General features: G+C 43.0%; 1 protein-coding gene across 1 annotated transcript; it reads right to left on the bottom strand.

Moving 5' to 3' along the window:
• Nucleotides 1-1,890: 1,890 nt before the first annotated feature.
• Nucleotides 1,891-14,935, bottom strand: LOC124278048 (hydroxyproline dehydrogenase-like). The gene is made up of 9 exons (XM_046713796.1): nt 14,482-14,935; nt 11,314-11,498; nt 9,944-10,076; nt 9,086-9,172; nt 8,272-8,349; nt 6,611-6,757; nt 5,461-5,738; nt 4,025-4,113; nt 1,891-3,564 (listed from the first exon to the last, which is right to left on the bottom strand). The coding sequence occupies exons 1-9, from the start codon at nt 14,800-14,802 to the stop codon at nt 3,389-3,391; spliced, it is 1,494 nt and encodes a 497-aa protein (XP_046569752.1). The 5' UTR covers nt 14,803-14,935; the 3' UTR covers nt 1,891-3,388.
• Between the last annotated feature and the right edge of the window lie 6,122 nt (nt 14,936-21,057).

Here is a 21,057-nt window from a genome sequence, read left to right as displayed (position 1 = left end):
TTATCACTGAGGTTTATGGTGAGATCGTGCTGACCCAGGTGTGACCCATGTTAACCTTAGTTGACCAACGTTAGCTCGTTATACGATATACCTCCGTTAACCTAAGCTGCCATATCTTAACCCCTGGGGTGCGATACTCACCTTAGCTGCCTCAACGTGACGTCATGAGTAAAGAAGATTATTTTCCGTTTTAAATGAATTAAAGCATTTTAATTAATTTAATGATCCAGGTAATGACCGCATATGTATATTGTCCGTTTGGCTCAAAAGCGGACCGATGAATTGCAATCTAACTCGAAAACTAATAAACATAAAATACTCAATGAAACACTGATCATAATCAAAACGTCAGACCAACTCTGTGAGGTTTTTTTGCAGAATTTATGTCCTAAAAATAAAAAAGTTGTTTAACAAACTATCATTAAAATTTTTACACAGTTCACTATTTGTTACGAGGGAGGAGTGCAGAGAAAGGGACAGCCAGGTGTGCGAGAAAGGATGGAGACGGCATTGCACAGGTTAATGAATCAATAACTTTGTCGGCACTTGTGCACGTGCTTCTCTAACACCTGGCTGTCCCTTTCTCTGCACTCCTCCCTCGTAACAAATAGTGAACTGTGTCAAAACTTTAATGATAGTTTGTTAAACAACTTTTTTAATTTTTGGACATAAATTCTGCAAACAAATCACAGGGTTGGTCAGATGTTTTGATTATGATCAGCGTTTCATTGAATATTATATGTTTATTAGTTTTCGAGTTAGATTGCAATTCATCGGTCCGCTTTTGAGGCAAACGGACTATAACCGTCAGCGAAATATAAATTTTCAATTGGTGGAATAAATACTTCAGATTATTTAATGATGATTTTGTGTTGTGAGATGCTAAATGTATGGAAGCGTATTCCTGCCATTGTCTAAGCTATAGTTATCATCTCCGTAGAAGAAACTTCCATGCAAGAGCCGGTTGAAGTTGAATTCCATTCATGACGTCATATTTTGCACGTGGGTATTTGTTTGTTTCTGGCCTGCACAGTGGTATATATCTTTGCGTTTCTGTATATATGTGGGCATTAGTTGTGGAGTTTAGGTTCATTTGAATTGTACAAAACTGAAATACTTAGAAATGCCCCATTCCCAAACCAAATTAAACACTGTTTTACATCTTCAAACAGACGTTTAAGCATAACAATTCTCAAAATTGAAAATAGGTGAACGTTTCCACTATCCTCGCGAATGCCTCGAACAGAAGCGACCGTAAAATGAGAGGTACGCACCTGTTGTCTGTCGAGCTACCGAGCAACTTGTATATCAATGTGTTTGTTTATTAACACCGCACGCAGTATTCCTGCTTTAGACAGCGGCATAAAATAATTGTGTCTGGACCAGACAACCCAGTGATTAATGTTATGACCAACGATCCTGTCTATCTGGGCAAGACGACATACCATCATCCAGGTGATGGAGCCTGACCATATGGTCACCCCTGTTGGGCCACCATAGGGTGCTGGGGGTGTACTCTCACCCCGACTCCGAGGGTGTTGCTGGGGGCCACTTCTAACACGGTGTCTAGGGATTGTAATAAGTGAGTGGGTGTCTACATTGGTCACAAACAGCGGCAAAATGTAATCTGAGCGACACATGTAATCGGGGACATTTCAACCGATGGACACACATTCTGCCGGGGGAAACACATTGTTTAACGTTTGCCGAGTTGCCTCCCTCGTGTTTGCAAGTAACCCATGACCGAGGTTCGAATCCAAGGTTTGTTTTGGTTATGTTTTGGTGTCATCTGTTGGTTTCGCCTTTTGCTTTCCTCCAAGCTGAACCTGGTGATGTAACTGAAATTATTATCAAAGCGGTGTTAGACCAAACTCACTCTCTCAAAATAAATCAAAGTATTTAAGAGGCTTAGCCACTTTATACGAGTCCTTTCTATGGCAATGTGGTTCTATATACAATACAATTTATAGCCAATATTTACCAGACTCTTTTCAGAAGTTATCTGTTCTTGAATAAATCTGAAATCTCGACGGTGAAAATACAGAATAAAATGTTTAAAGTATTTTGACATCTGTAATTGGCACCAGGGCACGACTCTCCTTGGTATTAAAATGTCCTCGTCCACAAGTGGCTTTAGGAAGAGTTCGTGTCCGCAAGAGGATCTCTCGCCATCGGAATCAACTGTCACTTATTGGCTGATGGCGGAATCAGCTGTAGCACATGCTTTGTCTTGAAGGTAAAAAAGTCACTTTGTCTTCCATTCGTAACTCCTACTGAAGGCTCTCGTTTCAGATCTGTAGAGAATCAGTTTCATTGGCATTCCGATTCACATCGTGATGAAAACGTTCACTTTCTAAGGTGAACGAAAAAAACACGTCTTCAAGGTAAATCTCAGTATAACTTCAGATCATATAGATAGTCTTGTGGTAGATTCTGGTGTTTCTGTGTTGAGTGGCGTCCCTTGGACGTACCAGGATCAGCTGGCCTGGGGTTTAATACCCAGATTCGCCCAATAATTATCTTTGGCTTGTTATCACCAAATCCATACCCGTGGCTTTCACTAACACGTTAAACTTCACCTTGGGTAATCTTTCAGTATGCCGCTTGCACGTCGTGTTTCAAAACATTTACCACTTGTTTTCGTGTGTGTGTGTGTGTGTGTGTGTGTGTGTGTGTGTGTGTGTGTGTGTGTGTGTGTGTGTGTGTGTGTGTGTGTGTGTGTGTGTGTGTGTGTGTGTGTGTGTGTGTGTGTGTGAGTATATGTTTCTTCCAAGGGATGTTTCTTTTATATACACTTACACTGAGTAGGTTCAGACCGGAACACTATGCCCTGTTATAATCACCAACTGGTCATTATACGACAGTCAGGGGTATAATACATGTATATTCATTATTTTATGTTCATAAACAACCAACCATCGTACATGAAACTGACATGGAGGCACAAATAATACTCAACCTTCAGTAACAGGTTCTATGGCCTTGCTAGACTGACATTTCGTCTAAGAATAAAGTTACCATATTTACAAATATACAAAGATTTATTTATCCCAAAAGGAGCCCAGATATATCGTCCTTTCTGAACTGAAGCAATCTTGACTTGCCAAATCATTCTAGACTTGAGTTTGACTCCTATTTCATTTATTCTCTTGGGTCTGGGAGACAGGATATGGCCTTTCAGGTAATCACATGCAAGTTATCAGGTCACTGGTCAAAGGGTCACGGCAGGGGTCAAAGTATCAAGTCAGAGGTCAAGGTAACAGAGCAGGGGTCAAGGGATCTGGCAGTGATGAAAGTCAACGTTCCAGGTTACAGGGCAAAGGCAACAAGGAAAGGTGACATCATAATTGCCGCATCTGTTGGATTCGTTAAAACACTTTCAACCAACCTACACCCCGCTGTTGCCCCAAAACCTCCCCTTTAACGCCGTCTTGAAGAGGTCCTTCTCCTGCCTGACCCCCTGCAGGACAGCCCTGTTCTCCTGGGCCCGGCGTAACAGGTAGGGCAGGGTGTCGGTGACGGAGCCGTACGGGATGGACTTGTACACTGGGTAGCCGTCATAACCTGCAGTCAGTGGTGGAGTCATTCAGAACGCTGATTTGATATATCGCCCTCCACCACCACCCCACCCTCCTCCACACAACCCGCCTTTGAAATTAATTACCATTTGGTTTGTTTGTTTGTTTGGTGTTTAACGCCGAACTCGGCATCATTCCAGCTATGACGGCGGTCAGTAAATAATCGAGTCGGGACCAGAAAATCATGTGATCAACAGCATGAGCATCGATCTATTTTTGGATACGATGACAAATCAACCGAGTCGGCGAGCCTGACCATCCGGTCCCGTAAGTCGCCTCTTACGACAAGCACGGGTTACTGAAGACCAATTCTAACCCGGACCTTCACGGGCAAATATACCACATCCTTCAGCTATCAATAGTCAATAGTCCGTCAATGTGTTGATATCTACCATTTACCACCATCAGACAACTGGTGACAGAATGCCCAATTTGACGACGCTTACCGAGACGACACGAGATGTGATCCCCCATGCCGTACACCTGCCCGAAGAACACACTTCTAGTTTCCAGGTCAATATTGTAGTGCTTCAATCTGAAACATTGTATATAGCACTGCACGTCAGTCTATACCAGTTCAAAACCACTAGATACATGTATGTCACCCACAGTTTACTACATTCTGATTGGTCAATATGAGGTTTCAGATCACAGGAACCGCCTCTGAGAAAACACGAGATTGATTTATCGAACAAGACTTGTTTTTCAATAAATTTCCACGGACACCAGTGTGTCGGAAGTGTGATGCCTTTTCCGACTGTGAAGTCACAATCTTTGCATCACAGTGACCAGCTTGATGTCCGACGAGAGTAGCAAAGATTCAGTCCAGAAAATGGTGGCGGGGGGATTTTGTCTTTGACAGCGCAACAAGAAATTCTTGACTATGAAATGTCAGAGTCCGTTGTATTGTTCATTTTAATGACCGATGATTGATGACAGCAACAGGCAGCTGTTTTGATATTGTGTGTAAGCAATAAACTTATTTGTTATCGGCAGCCATTATCAAATGCGTGGTCGCCTATGCTCGATGTTTTCACAAGCATGGTCTGTGTGCGAAACGGCATGTTAATTTTGAGGTATCGCATTCATCTAGATAACCGAGGGTAATCTTACTTTGACCAATCAGAAGCAAGCATTCTTTAGGGTCATTGAAGAATTTTGATGCGACGTTACGTGTTTCTCACGTGGCAATTCACGTTGTTCGGGCTTCGATTTACCGCAATGAGAGTCAGATTTCACAAGCTTAAAGTCCGGGTGAACACTTCGGCCTTCGTTACATTCAGTAAAATTCCGTTAAAGTCTGCATAGGCCTGTAAAGTCACGTGTAATCAGGGAGACTCTATAAGGGGGTTGTAGAGTATCCCTGGTGTAATTAATGACAACCGAATCCGTACTAGTGGTGGTCCGATTAATTGAAATAATCGAAGATTGGTCGCAGGGGCCAAACGACCAAGCAATCGATCACATTTTCTCATAATCGAACACAAACGATTTTGGAACCGGTGTAATAGAGTTTGAAATACTTAATGATAGAACATATCTAGGACGTTGTCAGGGCCTGAAAACGTGTTTATTTCTAAGAAAACTCACTTCACTTTCTGAAAAGTCATTACTGAATATTTCTTGAAGAATCTGGGAAGTTTATGTTACACTGGAACTGAATCATTTTACACTGGATGTGAAATTTGCAAATGTAATTTGTGCAGTTTCAAAAAACTACAACAGAAAACCAAATGTTTTTTCTTTATACTTATCTGCAACTACAACCTGAATAGGAAAATCTAAAAAATGACGCGAACCAATTTTTTTCGATGATTGGTCGTTGGTATTGAACCAATTATCAGTTGTGAGATTTCAACCAATTCCCAACACTAATCCGTACCTTTCTTTGGCTAGTTTTATAGTGTCAATGTTGTGTGTAGCGATGATGATGCGAGTCAGTTTGGGGTCCTTGCTGATCCTCGACAACAACAGCTCCATTGAATCGTGGTACATGCTGCTGGTGTCGTCGAAGGTGTCGTTGATGGGGTCAGGGTAACCCTGGGTTTTGGCCAACATCCGTTCCTTCTCCATGTACGCTCCCCGCACGACCTTGGCGCCGAAACACACCCCGTATTTGTCGACGAGGTCGAGGTCACGCCGTAGACGTAAGGGCGTAGACTAGGGGGAAGCAACCGGAAGAAGTTATATAACCCCGACAAGGAAATGCACTTATGTTCGACTCACACTTACAAGGTTTGTCCAGGTTTGGTTTGTTAAAACCCATGTCTTGCGTCTCTCGACCAAACGCTCCTAAATGGGATCATTATTCAAAGATCACTTTCGGCCAAACGTAACATACGTATGTTCGAGCCAGCGACTTAGAGATGTTTTTTGTTTATAGATTTAAAACATCTTTGGTTTTTTTTACTTTTGGAGATGTAGAAGTGCCTTGTGAATCATGCACCCTGTCAGGTGTTTCAGATGGGATAGTCCCTAGCCTCCAATACCGGGCCCCGTTTCACAAAGCTATGGTAGCGCTACGACTGTCGTAACCCCTAAACTGTAACACAGACTTACGACAGTCGTAGCGCTACCATAGCTTTGTGTAACAGGGCCCAGGCAACACTGACAATGAAGGGAGGGGAACAGTCACCGCTACCACAATGTAAGGAACATACAACGAGTAAAGCAAAGTTGCAGGGTAGGGGCGACAGGATTTACCTTCCTCCACAGGTCATCCCTGCGCATAGTTTTACATGACGTTTATCAACATTCAATGAGTGAGTGAGTGAGTTTGGTTTTACGCCTCTTTTAGCAATATTCCAGCAAAATCACGGCGGGGAATACCAGAAATGGGCTTCACACATTGTACCCATGTAGGGAATCGAACCCGGATCTTCGGCGTGACGAGCGAACGCTTTAACCACTAGGCTACCCCACCCCCCCTTATCAACATTGAAACTGATATGACATGACAGAAGGCATGTGGGATGTAACAGGTCGTCGGCGTGACGCTAAACCACTGTGCAGTTCCACCACCTCCCACATACCTTGAGGTAGTTCTGGTAGGTGTAGAACACGAGGGCGTTGTCCACGTTGTAGTTGAGCATCATGGCGAGGGTGGCGAGGTTGAGGGCGTGGTTGACGTACGTATACTCAGCGTCCACCATAACAATCACATCCTTCTTCACAGCGAGCTGTACGCAAGTTGCTATGGTTACTGAATAACTACAGTATATTAAATATTATTCAAGTGAGTGAATTGTTTTTGACACCTTTAGCAATATTCCAGAACTATCAAGGCGGGGGGCATCAGACAAGCGCTTCACACATTGTATCCATGTGGGGAATCGAGCCCGGGTCTTAATTCGGCGTGACGAACGAACGCTTTTACCACTGGGCTTCCCAACCACCCGTAAATTTTATTCAAAGACCTCCTAGTATACTGAATACTGATATATGCTCTTCAACAAAAGTAGGGGAACTTCATCTTTAATTTACGATTGAAAAATTGGGTGATATATCGGAGTCAATCATTGTTGATATGATAATAATATATATTTGGAGAATGCATCTCCGTGGGACTTGCACTTCCTTAGGACCACAGTTGTTTGTACAGTAATCGCTTTTGAAAGATAATTGGTGTATCACCGTGGGACTTGCATTTCCTTAGGACCACAGTTGTTTGTACAGTAATCGCTTTTGAAAGATAATTGGTGTATCACCGTGGGACTTGCATTTCCTTAGGACCACAGTTGTTTGTACAGTAATCGCTTTTGAAAGATAATTGGTGTATCACCGTGGGACTTGCATTTCCTTAGGACCACAGTTGTTTGTACAGTAATCGCCCTTGAAAGATAATTGGTGTATCACCGTGGGACTTGCATTTCCTTAGGACCACAGTTGTTTGTACTGTAATCGCTCTTGAAAGATAATTGGTGTATGAGGTGGGACTTGCATTTCCTTAGGACCACAGTTGTTTGTACTGTAATCGCTCTTGAAAGATAACTGGTGTATGAGGTGGGACTTGCATGCGCACGGTTTTCGTTTTAAAAACCAAAAACAAAAAACCCGACTAGAAACAAACGCTACCATCTGTGTGATGCAAGATGATTGTCAAAATTAATGGTCCACAGTGATTTATCGACCTTCTTTAAAACTATTAAAATCAAGAATGACACCCCATGCACGTGTATGGGGCTACTGCTTTGTGCACGTGTATCCCTTGCCTTGTGTTTAGGGGTGACAATAAAGAGAGATAGTGGTGTATTCATACGATGTCTGTCTGTGCTTCTTTTAATGTTTGTGACCATGCTCAGCAATATTACAGCTACATAACTGAAGCTGTAAACTTCCCAGGTCTGGACAAGCTGTACAAGTGGTTGATATTGCGAGCACCATCTCATGCCGTGGGGTCACGATGACACTGAGCCTGACAATCTGATCCTAAATTATAAGTTGTCTCACAGACCAGCACTGGGGATAACATGACCAATCTAAGATTCGAACCTAACACCAGGGACGCAATAACATAAATCTGATATTAGGTACGAAGCCCAGATTTGCCACGATTATGACCGTTGGTTCGACAATACTGAAACCAAACTTGTAAGTTTCATCATTTTCTGCGTCGCCGGGATTTGCTTACAAACAATAATGCTTAATGTCGGTTAATAGGCTGTAACTGACACGTCTATCAACATGCGTTCACCTGCCCAATGGTTTTAAGTCTCGCGAGGCTCTTCCAGAACTGACTCAGCTCTGTCTCAGACAGTCCAGGGACGACCATCTGTAACCCAGAGAGACAATAGTTACAGTTACAGTTAATCTCATCAGTAACATCATGTAACTGTTAACCAAAGATATCTGAAGCGACGATGACTCAGGCACTGATAGAAATTAATCGTATTTTCAGTAGACTTAAAACTTACTGCCCCAAGCTGTTTTCTACGGAAGCGCTGAAGGGGCAAGAGTAGGAGAATTTTATTTTTTGTATATAGTGCACACGAGATACTAAAATCTGCGCACGATGTAATATAGTGTGCGCACGATGTTACAAAGTTTGCGCACGATATGATATAGCGTGCGCACGATGTAATATAGTGTGCGCACAATATAATATAGTGTGCCCACGATATGTTATATCGTGTGCACGAAATAAGGAGAGAAAGGATTTTTACGATTACATCGTCCGCTCCTTTTAGTATCTCGTGTGCACGATATAAAAAAAACCCAAAATTCTCCTACTCATGTCCCTTCAGCGCTTCCGTAGTTTTCTCCTGGCCAGGTGAAAAAACAAACCGATGCAAATATCATCAATGCCGGGTTTTCGGTCACTGTGAACAAGCCACGAAAACTGTGACAGCCAAGACGCCTGGAATGTTCTACTGTGTGCTGCCTGGCCCTAAGATCGCCCAAGGACTTCAATTGTTTGACAGATGGCTGTACGTTTTCAATAAACTGCCACATATTTCCGCCATTACCCGTCATGCGCAGTCGCTTTAATGTTTCCCTAAATCACCTACCGTTTTACCGGTTTCCATGGCATCGGCAACTTCCTTTACCCGTTCTGGGTTTGTGGACGGTTCTGGAAACACTTTGCTGAGACTTAGCTGTAACAGCAAACATACAGTCACCTATAATTAACATCTTTATTTATACCTTGAAGAAACCTACTCTGTAAGCAATCAAACATACACCCTTTGTTTGAAAATCATTATGTTTGCCGTGTCCCCGATTTTCAAGGCTAATTACAGAAGTTGCAGAACAGACAGTGATATACATTTGTATGCAGCATGAACCACACGAAGAAATCCTTTAGACAGTTTAAGTTCAAGGAAGTTAGTTCCGAGAATTCAGTATTAACAGGGCGAATCACTGAACAATTGAGTCCTTTAGTGATTACACAATGGATTCCTTCTGTCTGTTTGGAATTTTTGGTCGAAGGATGCACTAAAGTTTAAGTTTCCTCAAACAGAACTATCCTGAAAATAGAACTATCCTGAAAATAGAACTATCCTAAACTATCCTGAAAATAGAACTATCCTGAAAATAGGACTATCCTGAAAATAGGACTATACTGAAAATAGATCTATCCTGAAAATAGAACTATATTGAAAATAGAACTATCCTGAAAATCGCTGCTTAAATGTTTTGAGAAGATTAGAGACTGATGAGTCTCTCAACTGGACACAAGAAGCACACGTCAGACAGAAAAGACGTTCTATGGGCGTTTAAAACTCTTCTCTAATAGGGAAAAAGCGCAGCCAGACGCAACCATGACGTATCTCAGAAAGCCTAAACCCACAAACCCACCGAATACCTCGACTGTCCAAGAATTACTGACGGGTTACTTCCGCCATTGAGCCTGTAAAACTACATACGCAGAGATTGGCGGGAAGGACGCTTGTCATGCGTATGTGCATCATTGGGATCTTGTCTTTAACTTCCGCCGTCATATTGATGCAGTTGAGAATCACCTGCAGGTTGTCGTCATAACACTCTTCATTTGTGTTGCTGAAACAATCAGTATGTATTCTTTACTTATAAATCAAGTGTATGTCTTTTGGTCAGTTGGAACTAATTTAAGTGCGAAACGTACAAGAATTGTGACATCGGATTGATACTGCCTGCATGATGCCCGTACAAAATGTACACATCCCTCGCCCCAAGATACATGACGTTTTTGGCCTAACCTATTCTTGCATCCTTACTAGGTTTGTGTTAAAGGCACTATATCACACCACACTTCTCTAAAAGTGGGTTTAGCTTTACGCCGCTTTTAGCAATATTCCAGCAAAATCACGGCGGGGAACATCAGAAATGGGTTTCACACATTGTACCCATGTGGGGAATAGAAACCCGGGTCTTCGGTGTGACGAGCGAACGCTTTAACCACTAGGCTACCCCACCGCCCCATCAGCGCTCAGGGAAACTACCATATAATTTATTTTAAGAAAATACGTATTTAGATTACAATATTAAAAAAAAGTTCGAACGAATGCAACGTTGCATTAAATCGACTTTCACGCCCTCTGCCGGCCAAACATTATTTCAAGCGAACCCCATAGAGTTATGTTCCTTGGAGCGCTCTTTACGAATATCCTATAACACAACTTGTGATGGAAACCAGTTCGACAAACACCGACAACACCGAGTGCGACAGTTTTCGATGTACGCAGCAAATGTTCCATATATAGCAAGTGTTTTCTGTTTGGAAGCAGTTCGCCTCGAAGTTTCAATTATCGATTTCAGGCAAGTCGTAAGTCTTTTATTGCATCAATAGAAAGCTAAAGTGAGTGCATATACCTGAATATGTATAATATAAGCCAAAATATTGTTGAAAATGTGTGACATTGTGCCTTTAAAGACTTATTAAACGTTTCTAAATGTTTTCATCAAAAACGATTCAGAACTTAAAACCAGATCAGACCCCTAAAGAGTCAACAGGAAGGACGTAACTGTGGGGTGACCCAACACTACTGCTGTTACAGGTCATTGGCTCCCTCCCTCTGCAAGCCTTCTGCGTTCTGCTGTTCATTTTGTTGACAGTTACATAGACAGATTCTTTAATACAAATGCATAAAATCGGTGATTTACAATGTGATTAGGTTGTCTGATAAAACATCCACTTGCACAGTTTGAGATCGATTGGGTCATTGGATGAAGAGATATTTACAAAAAAACGGGTCCACATGCATTTCATGCCAAACTATAGTTTCTGTTAAAGGGCGATGACCCACATATAATGTACCTGCTGCTAACGTCCTGTTCAATTGGCACGGACAGAAGGGGTCCAATTCCAGCTTTTCGTTGCCTGGAAACACAGTCCAGGACTTCAGCCTTGCTTGTTCCCGCCACAAACTGCCCGTAGAAGACGGGTTTCATGACTGCAGAGAACAACCTCGTCCCCAGCAATCGCTGCCCCAGTCTCATCAACTGACGTAGAAATATAGTGGTCACCAGGTCTTCATCCCTGAACCGAGATGCTTCGTCAAAGTTTGTCGCATTCGTGAAAGCTCGCCTTCCCCATTCATCGCGCATTTGTACACGTCACCACTCACCTGCACACGTCACCACTCACCTGCACACGTTACCACTCACCTGCATACGTCACCACTCACCTGCATACGTCACCACTCAACTTCACACGTAACCACTCACCTGCATACGTCACCACTCACTTGCACACGTCGACACTCTCCTCTACACGTCACCATTCTCCTGTACAAGTCACCATTCTCCTGTACACGTCACCACTCAACTGCATACGTCACCACTCACTTGCACACGTCGACACTCTCCTCTACACGTCACCACGCTCCTGTACAAGTCACCACTCACCTGCACACGTGACCGCTCTTCTCTACACGTCAGCACTCACCTGCACACGTGACCGCTCTTCTCTACACGTCAGCACTCACCTGCACACGTGACCGCTCTTCTCTACACGTCAGCACTCACCTGCACACGTGACCGATCTTCTGTACACGTCAGCACTCACCTGTACACGTGACCGCTCTTCTCTACACGTCAGCACTCACCTGCACACGTGACCGCTCTTCTCTACACGTCAGCACTCACCTGCACACGTGACCGCTCTTCTCTACACGTCAGCACTCACCTGCACACGTCACCGCTCCCCTGTACAAGTCACCACTCACCTGCACACGTGACCGCTCTTCTCTACACGTCACCACTTACCTGCACACGTCACCGCTCCCCTGTACAAGTCACCACTCACCTGCACACGTGACCGCTCTTCTGTACACGTCAGCACTCACCTGCACACGTCACCGCTCTCCTGTACAAGTCACCACTTACCTGCACACGTCACCGCTCCCCTGCACACGTCACCACTCCTGCACACGTCACCACGCTCCGACACACGTCACCACTCTCCTGCACATATCCCCACTCACCTGCACACGTCACCACTCTCTTGCACGCGTCTCCGCTCTCCTGCACACGTCACCACTCTCCTGCACGTGTCTCCGCTCTCCTGCACACGTCACCACTCTCTTGCACACGTCAAATCACTCACCGGAGAGGTGGTGACGCGATCACTTGTCACCGCGTACGTGCATACTACTATCGTGAGTAAGAGAGCAAGTCGCCTTAGCCGTGAGATCGCTGTGTAAAACGTGACCCTAGATATTTATCATGGAGATTCATGGACAAGACGAACCAGTGATTGACATAATGAGCATCGATCCTCGCAACTGGGATTCGATGACATGCATCAACCAAGTCAGCGAGTCTGACCGCCTCTTACGACAAACAAGCGTTGCTGAGGATCACCTCTAACCCGGATCTTCACAGGTATATTCAGCTCGTGTTTACAATACAAAAAATATATTGCTAAAGATGTCGTAAAGCCTCTTTTATTTCTCACGTGAACAGCAACCTCGAGTGCCAACCCGCTGAACGACGTCTGTGAATTATGAACTACAGGTTATTTAGAGGAAGCATGTCGGTGACAGGGACTCAAGTTTCAAATCACGTAATGAGTAGGTGGTGCAGGCAGATTTATACAGTCCGTGTTAGTCTGTCTCACAGTCCCTGAACCACATTATTTTCTCTACTGCCAAGATCTCTCTGCAGTGCTAAAGCCCTAAATAAAGCAAGTCTAGATTTCCTCAGGTTCTGAATCTCTGGTCTCCCTTGGGCTCCTTTTCAATTTAAATGGGCTTGTTTGTTACTATCAAAATTATATAAATTCAGAGACTAAGCATTAGTCTAAGTCCGTGCGTGTCTACTCCTTAACGCCGTTCTGCGTGTTCTGAATCTAATTCAGAGTAGCTGTAACCAGATTTAACTGGTATGTCAGTCCAATGTCTCTGTGGCCCATAAATCTGGCAATGTTTGCCCTCATAGAGCACATAACTGGTGACCCAGAGTTGCGTCCCCCTGCCTCGTCCAGACTCGCTCACTTACAAACCGCCGCCACACAGGAGGAATATTGCTGAGTGCGCCGTCAAACAATATACAAACTAAACATCAACAAGTGTTAAATAACTCGAATCTTTCGATTGCCGAGGTAGAATCAATGAGGTACCAATGGGACAATAGATTCAATTTCGAAATCAGCAGATAAGGCTCAGACTTGAAGCATGTTATTGTAGATATATAATTTCCCTGGAGTTTGTATATTGGCACATACTACATAGTTACACATGGTTAGTTTTACAGGATGAAATGCAAAGTCAGATGGACCAGTGAATTCCTGCCTGAATGAGTGATTTATGTCCACTGAGTGAGTGAGTGAAGGAGTGAGTGTGTGAATGAGTGAGTGTGTGTGTGAGTGAGTGAGTTGGGTTTTACGCCGCTTTTAGCAATATTCCAGCTATATCACGGCGGGGTACACCAGAAATGGGCTTCACACATTGAGCCCATGTGGGGAATCGAACCCGGTTCTTCGGCGTGACGAGCCAACGCTTTAACCACTAATTCCCCACAGTGATGTGGCAGGAGTAAACCCACTGAACCCATGCGAGGGATGGAACCCGGACCTTCGGCGTGCCAATCCCAGACTTTCACTACAAGGCTACCGTACCACCATTTATTCTAGCAAAGGATGCGTGTTTGGGTGAGTGCGTTTAGATATACGCCGCACGTAGCAATATTCCAGCTTTATGGCAGCGGTATGTAAATAATCGAGTCTGGACCAGACAATCCAGTGATCAACAGCACGAGCATCGATCTGCGCATTTGGGATAAGATGTCCGCCAAGTCAGCGAGCCTGATCACCAGATCCGGTTAGTCACCTCTTACGACAAGCATGGGTAACTGAAAATCAATTCTAAACTAAACTCACTCACTCACTCCATTACAGCGAGTGAACTGGATGAAAGTCAATATTGACACCAAGTGTTTTCGTACATCATAACAATGATAAAGTCGTTCAGGGACGCCAACATACCGTCACCGAGTGATCCACAAGACGGTCCCAGGAGCACAGCTTAAAAACAACCAGCGCACGAAACAACTCCCATGTTGTTTTGTGTTTGAACAACACACATGGGTCCCCAAAAAACATCGATACTTTGTCATGCTGCGTAGCTGCTGCTGGCGCCGTGATCCGCCCAAGGCCCGGGTTCGCAGATTGCCGGTGAATGTGTGACGCCATTCCCACTTTGGTAGATGCCCATCGTGATGGACTGGTAACACAGCGAAGAGAGAACACGCCTGTCTGGTGAGGAAATTTTAAAAATGTTCCGGATTTGCGCAGAGAACCAGCCATGCTTATCAAGAAACAGACGCAACGCCAAGACTAAACATACTCCGCGCAGTGTTTATGCCACCGCATTTCATGTGACCAGTTTCAGGCAGTCGAGTGTACGTGTCCTCGACAGAGATGGAGACATTATGTCCCCAGTAACGATGAATGGGTTTAACTACACTGTTCAGATCCTGATCACGTTCGTTGTGACTTAAATATGTTTATACCCTGGAAATGTTAATATAATGTAGATGATGGCTTGTGCTATCATGTTATATAGATTAATGAAAATGAGTCACCTGGTACAGTTGCTCTGGTGTGGAAATGTTACCTTGACCAGAAACAACACAGCAACGTTGATTAACATGAAGAACATGCCAGTTCATTACAAGAAATATGTGACGTCTTTTTTGGGTCGAAACGCCCAATTGTATGATTACTTCTCAGGAATTGACAGATAGCAGTCATTTATTACTGATCTTGAAGCAATATATCAGTTGCTTACTCCTTGAATAGACGGAACTCTCTGTTTATATTTTGACAAGTTTGTGGTTTTAATTTTGTGGAAAAACAACTCGAAACAAACAAACAGATACAAGTATATATCCTGGTTCAAGTTTCTATTATACCTATACTCCATGTTGTAAAGATCTCATTCCTTAAACACAAAACGTCCAAATAATACACGGTCTTGGCTATCCTAAGATATAGATTCAGTTTGATGTAAATAGCATAAGCTGTGAAAATCGTATGAATGGACCGCTGAAATTAAGTGACGATACCAGGTGTCCGCGAAAAGGGTAACCAGGGTAACCATTACTCCAGCCATGCGACAGCTGCCTGTAAACAAACCAGACAATCAAGATCCTTAGTAATAAGGGGAGGAAAGTTACTCTGACACTTCCCTGTATCTACCTACTTACAGTCGTCCTTCGTACTCATGTACCTGTGAAGCATAATGAAAACTATCACTCACAGAATACAAAATTTGATGTGTAAATATAAATTGATTGCCAAAGAAAAGACGAAAATGCATTTAAAGAACAACAACCCCAAAAAAAAAAAAAAAAACAACAAAAAACAAAAAAACAAAACAAAAACCACCCCTAAAGCCCACACTAGTTCAAACCGAATCATTGAAAAACACATCATTCAAACACAACAATATTTTATGTAGAATGTGATTGTGGCTTTTAAACTAGCACGGTTTAAAACTGTGGTGACGTTTCTTTTGGTCGTCAGTATATTTGGCCCGAGAGATATTATTGATCATGATAGCATGACAGGTGGATACACACACGCCCTGATCCTCTTAAACTATACATAAACCATGCATCACTGCAACCAATTATTATAAAGTGGAACTAAATACTATTTATATACCAAACATGTCCACAACCAATTGATACAACATTTACGAAAGAACAACGCCACACAGTGCTACTCGTTCAAGCACTGTCAGGAGCGGCTCAGCATTGACTTTTCGTTAACATCTGCAATCTCAAATGTTCGACAGTTATATCAGAATAGTTACATGTATGTGTCTAGAGTATTAGACCAACCTGGTTCCATGGGTTTGCTGCGCTGACGCTTCTCCGGCCTGAGCAGTGACTGCACAATGGCGGTCACTGTTGATGAAACATACATGGCGACCCACCATTGTTTACTATAGGAAACGGAGATTTTTTTATCGGCATTTTTATCAATATTATATCAAGGTTTACGTCACTAGAATAATGACATTTGCTACTTTGAGTAAAGGAAAACGATATTTAAGCAGTTTCGAAACACGCGAGTTGTCGTGCGAAATGTGGACAATGAGACAAGCCTCATTTACAACAGCGATATGTCCGTTACTATTTCTTGTCAGCTCTCTATTGGCAGGGCACCGTACACACGAAACATGGAACTTAACAACCATATTCATTAAATATCGTCAATTAGTTGAAATATTTTTATCCATTGTACCTACTGTGTAAAATAAATTGATCTTTCAGTGTTATAATGAGGAAAGAGTTCATTTGGTCCGTTATGATGACGGTCATTGGTAGTGTCTGTCATACGTTCTCATCAGTCAAAGTAAACTTAGGTTCAGTATTATTCGTTACACTGCTATGTTGACACTGCTATGTATAGCAGTATAACGAATAATACTGAGCCTAAGTTTACTTAGACTGAATTACTTTTATACGTGCAACAATAATGGCGACGTTTCGGACCATATACTACACTGAGCTTGCTTAATGACAAAAAATATTTACAGACCGCCGCCATGTAGCTGGAATATTACTGATTGCGACGTAAAACTAAACTCACTCACTCACTCACTAATGACAAAAAAAATAAAATGTTTGGAACCACAAGTCAGGGAGTTCCTGGCCAAGACATGGAGATTTTATGTGCGCATCTTTATGTCCCTCCAATCTTATATTAGCGTTGGTCATTTAAGCAAAGTCTCACTCGGTATCCCATATCAGTCATGAAATATATAAATTTGTATTTAATCGTTCTGTGGACTAATAACTCCCTGAAATTGTACTACCTTCAGAACCCCTCTACTACAAGACTGACTGACGGGGACAGGCGGGAAGGTGCCAAGTCGTACCCATGTAGAATGGTTATAGGAGCGTACAGTCTTAAGAATGGCATCCGAAACACTACTTGAAGATGGTAGTACTTGGCAGAAGCCCGCTTCTACTGTTTGATTAAGAGTGAGTGACTTCAGTTTTACGCCGCACTCAGCAATATTCCAGCCATATGGCGGCGGTCTGTAAATAATCGAGTTTGGACCAGAAAATCCAGTTATCAACAGCATGAGCATCGATCTGCGCAATTATGAACCGATGACATGTGTCAACCAAGTCAGCGAGCCTGACCACTCGATCCCGTTAGTCGCCTCTTACGACAAGTATGGGTTAATGAAGATCCATTCTAACCCGGATCTTCACGGGTAGTTTCATTAAGAGAAAGCGACTTACTGGGTGGGTAGGTGAAGATTGCTGAAGAATGTCATTTGTATTCCAATTATCAATTGTCATGCTGTCAATCACTGGAATAACAGGCCAGCATTACTTAAACATTGCCAATGTTGTATTTTCAAACATCCATAACTCGTTCACAAAAAGACTTTAGTGCAGAAACATTAACATCAGTTTAGAAAAAGGTCATGTCTATACAACCAAGTGGATAATTTTAGTTAACGAGACGTTGAGCGCTATGGCGACGACGTAGCACGTACAGTCCCGACGTCGGGTCCCCTGGCTCTCAGACCAGTCTCTCTCAACCTGTATCAAACGGAATTTCCTCTGAAATCCAGGCACCCTGGCTCTCAACCATATAGCTAGAGTATTGTTGAGAGTAGAGACCATATAGCTACAGTATTGTTGACACTAGAGACCATATAGCTACAGTATTATTGACAGTAGAGACCATTTAGCTACAGCATTGTTGACAGTAGAGACCATATAGCTACAGTATTGTTGACAGTAGAGACCATATAGCTACAGTACTGTTGACAGTAGAGACCATGTAGCTACAGTATTGTTGACAGTAGAGACCATATAGCTACAGTATTGTTGACAGTAGGGACCATGTAGCTACAGTATTGTTGACAGTAGAGGCCATATAACATCATTATTGTTGACAGTAGACACTACATAGCTACAGTATTGTTGACAGTAGACACTACATAGCTACAGTATTGTTGACAGTAGAGACCTAGTAGGTACAGTATTGTTGACAGTAGAGACCATATAGCTACAGTATTGTTGACAATAGAGACTATATAGCTACAGTATTGTTGACAGTAGAGATCATATAGCTACAGTATTGTTGACAGTAGAGACCATATAGCTACAGTATTGTTGACAGTAGGGACCATATAGCTACAGTATTGTTGACAGTAGAGACCATATAGCTACAGTATTGTTGACAGTAGAGACCATATAGCTACAGTATTGTTGACAGTAGAGACCATATAGCTACAGTATTGTTGACAGTAGAGACCATATAGCTACAGTATTGTTGACAGTAGAGACCACATAGCAACATTATTGTTGACAGTAGACACTACATAGCTACAGTATATGGACAGTAGGGAAATATAGCTACAGTATTGTTGACAGTAGACACGATAAAGCTACAGTATTGTTGACAGTAGAGACCATATAGCTACAGTATTGTTTCTATCAACGCCCCTTCCCCTCCTCTTCCCCCCCAAACATTAGATTAGTAACAGGCAGTCATGTTACAGCTAAATATCGCTGACTCGGCGTTAAACCACACTCACTCTGTTGTGTTCTTATGTGGAGTTCAACTTTCCTTGAAAAACTTAAAAAGGGTGACCCTTTTCGAGAATTATTCTTTTACTTCCATAAGTCTGAGTGTATATGTTTTATGTCAATAAAGATGTCCCGTGAATGTCTGTGTCTTAGGTTTTTCTCTGAAAGTTAAGTTTTTATACACTATTAATGATAACACACACTGAAACATGTTTCAGTCAATCTCTCAAATAAATCGACTAATTCTTCCAATTTTACAAATTGCCTGATTTTACACATTGATTGTAACATATACACAGAATGACATCACTGTTCTGCACCCAAGTACACGGGCGGACAAAAGAAAGTACACATTTGAAAATTTGATAGACAAAACAATTACAAACGCCATCCAAACGTTACGAGGATGACAACAGTCTCTGAAACGATTCTAATCTAAGATCTAAAACACAACTATGTTGTCCATATCAATACATCATCGTTAACCATGTCTTCTTTGTCTCAAGTCTAGCCAAACTTTTGAACATGGGTGTATCATTTCTTTTTCTTGGCAGTTTGATAAAAACGTTGTTTCAGATAAGCATGGTGCACTGCCGGGTATTTCTGCCTTGGTCCCAGTAAAATATTTTTTTTAGTAGAATATACAAATATTCCTTGAGGTTTGAACACGTAATGGGGTGGTGGGGTAGCCTAGTTGTTAAAGGGTCCGCTCGTCACGCCGAACACCAGAGCTCCATTCCCCACATGGGTACAATGTGTGACGCCCATTCTGATGTTCCCCGCCGTGATATTGCTGGAATATTGCTAAAAGCGGCGTAAAACTAAACTCACTCACTCACTCACTTGAACATACATAAATAATATGTGAACGCAATACATATTACTGTTTTAATACAAATGTATATTTACCTACAAGTGATGATTGCGTACGTGATGATTATGAATGTCTTACCTTACTTTCATCACTAGTCTGTCTCACAGTCCGTGAACCACATTAATGTCCCTACTGCCCAGCCCTCCCTGCAATGTAGTCTGTCTCACAGTCCTTGAACCACATTATTGTCCCTAATGCCCAGCCCTCCCTGCAATGTAGTCTGTCTCACAGTCCTTGAACCACATTATTGTCCCTAATGCCCAGCCCTCCCTGCAATGTAGTCTGTCTCACAGTCCTTGAACCACATTATTGTCCCTACTGCCTAGCCCTCCCTGCAATGTAGTCTGTCTCACAGTCCTTGAACCACATTATTTTCCCTACTGCCTAGCCCTCCCTGCAATGTAGTCTGTCTCACAGTCCCTGAACCACATTATTGTCCCTACTGCCTAGCCCTCCCTGCAATGTAGTCTGTCTCACAGTCCCTGAACCACATTATTGTCCCTACTGCCAAGCCCTCCCTGCAATGTAGTCTGTCTCACAGTCCCTGAACCACATTATTGTCCCTACTGCCAAGCCCTCTCTGCAATGTAGTCTGTCTCACAGTCCCTGAACCACATTAATGTCCCTACTGCCCAGCCCTCCCTGCAATGTAGTCTGTCTCACAGTCCCTGAACCACATTATTGTCCCTACTGCCAAGCCCTCCCTGCAATGTAGTCTGTCTCACAGTCCTTGAACCACATTATTGTCCCTACTGCCCAGCCCTCCCTGCAATGTAGTCTGTCTCACAGTCCTTGAACCACATTATTGTCCCTACTGCCTAGCCCTCCCTGCAATGTAGTCTGTCTCACAGTCCCTGAACCACATTATTTTCCCTCCTGCCAAGCCCTCCCTGCAATGTAGTCTGTCTCACAGTCCCTGAACCACATTATTGTCCCTACTGCCTAGCCCTCCCTGCAGTGTAGTCTGTCTCACAGTCCCTGAACCACATTATTTTCCCTACTGCCTAGCCCTCCCTGCAATGTAGTCTGTCTCACAGTCCCTGAACCACATTATTTTCCCTACTGCCAAGCCCTCCCTGCAATGTAGTCTGTCTCACAGTCCCTGAACCACATTATTTTTCC

The sequence above is a fragment of the Haliotis rubra genome, unplaced genomic scaffold, assembly GCF_003918875.1.
Source record: "Haliotis rubra isolate DU_JTF1 unplaced genomic scaffold, ASM391887v1 Scf230, whole genome shotgun sequence".
Classification (NCBI taxonomy): Eukaryota; Metazoa; Mollusca; class Gastropoda; order Lepetellida; family Haliotidae; genus Haliotis; species Haliotis rubra.
Note: the sequence above shows the minus strand (reverse complement) of the source record. Positions and strands in the feature narration are given on the sequence as shown.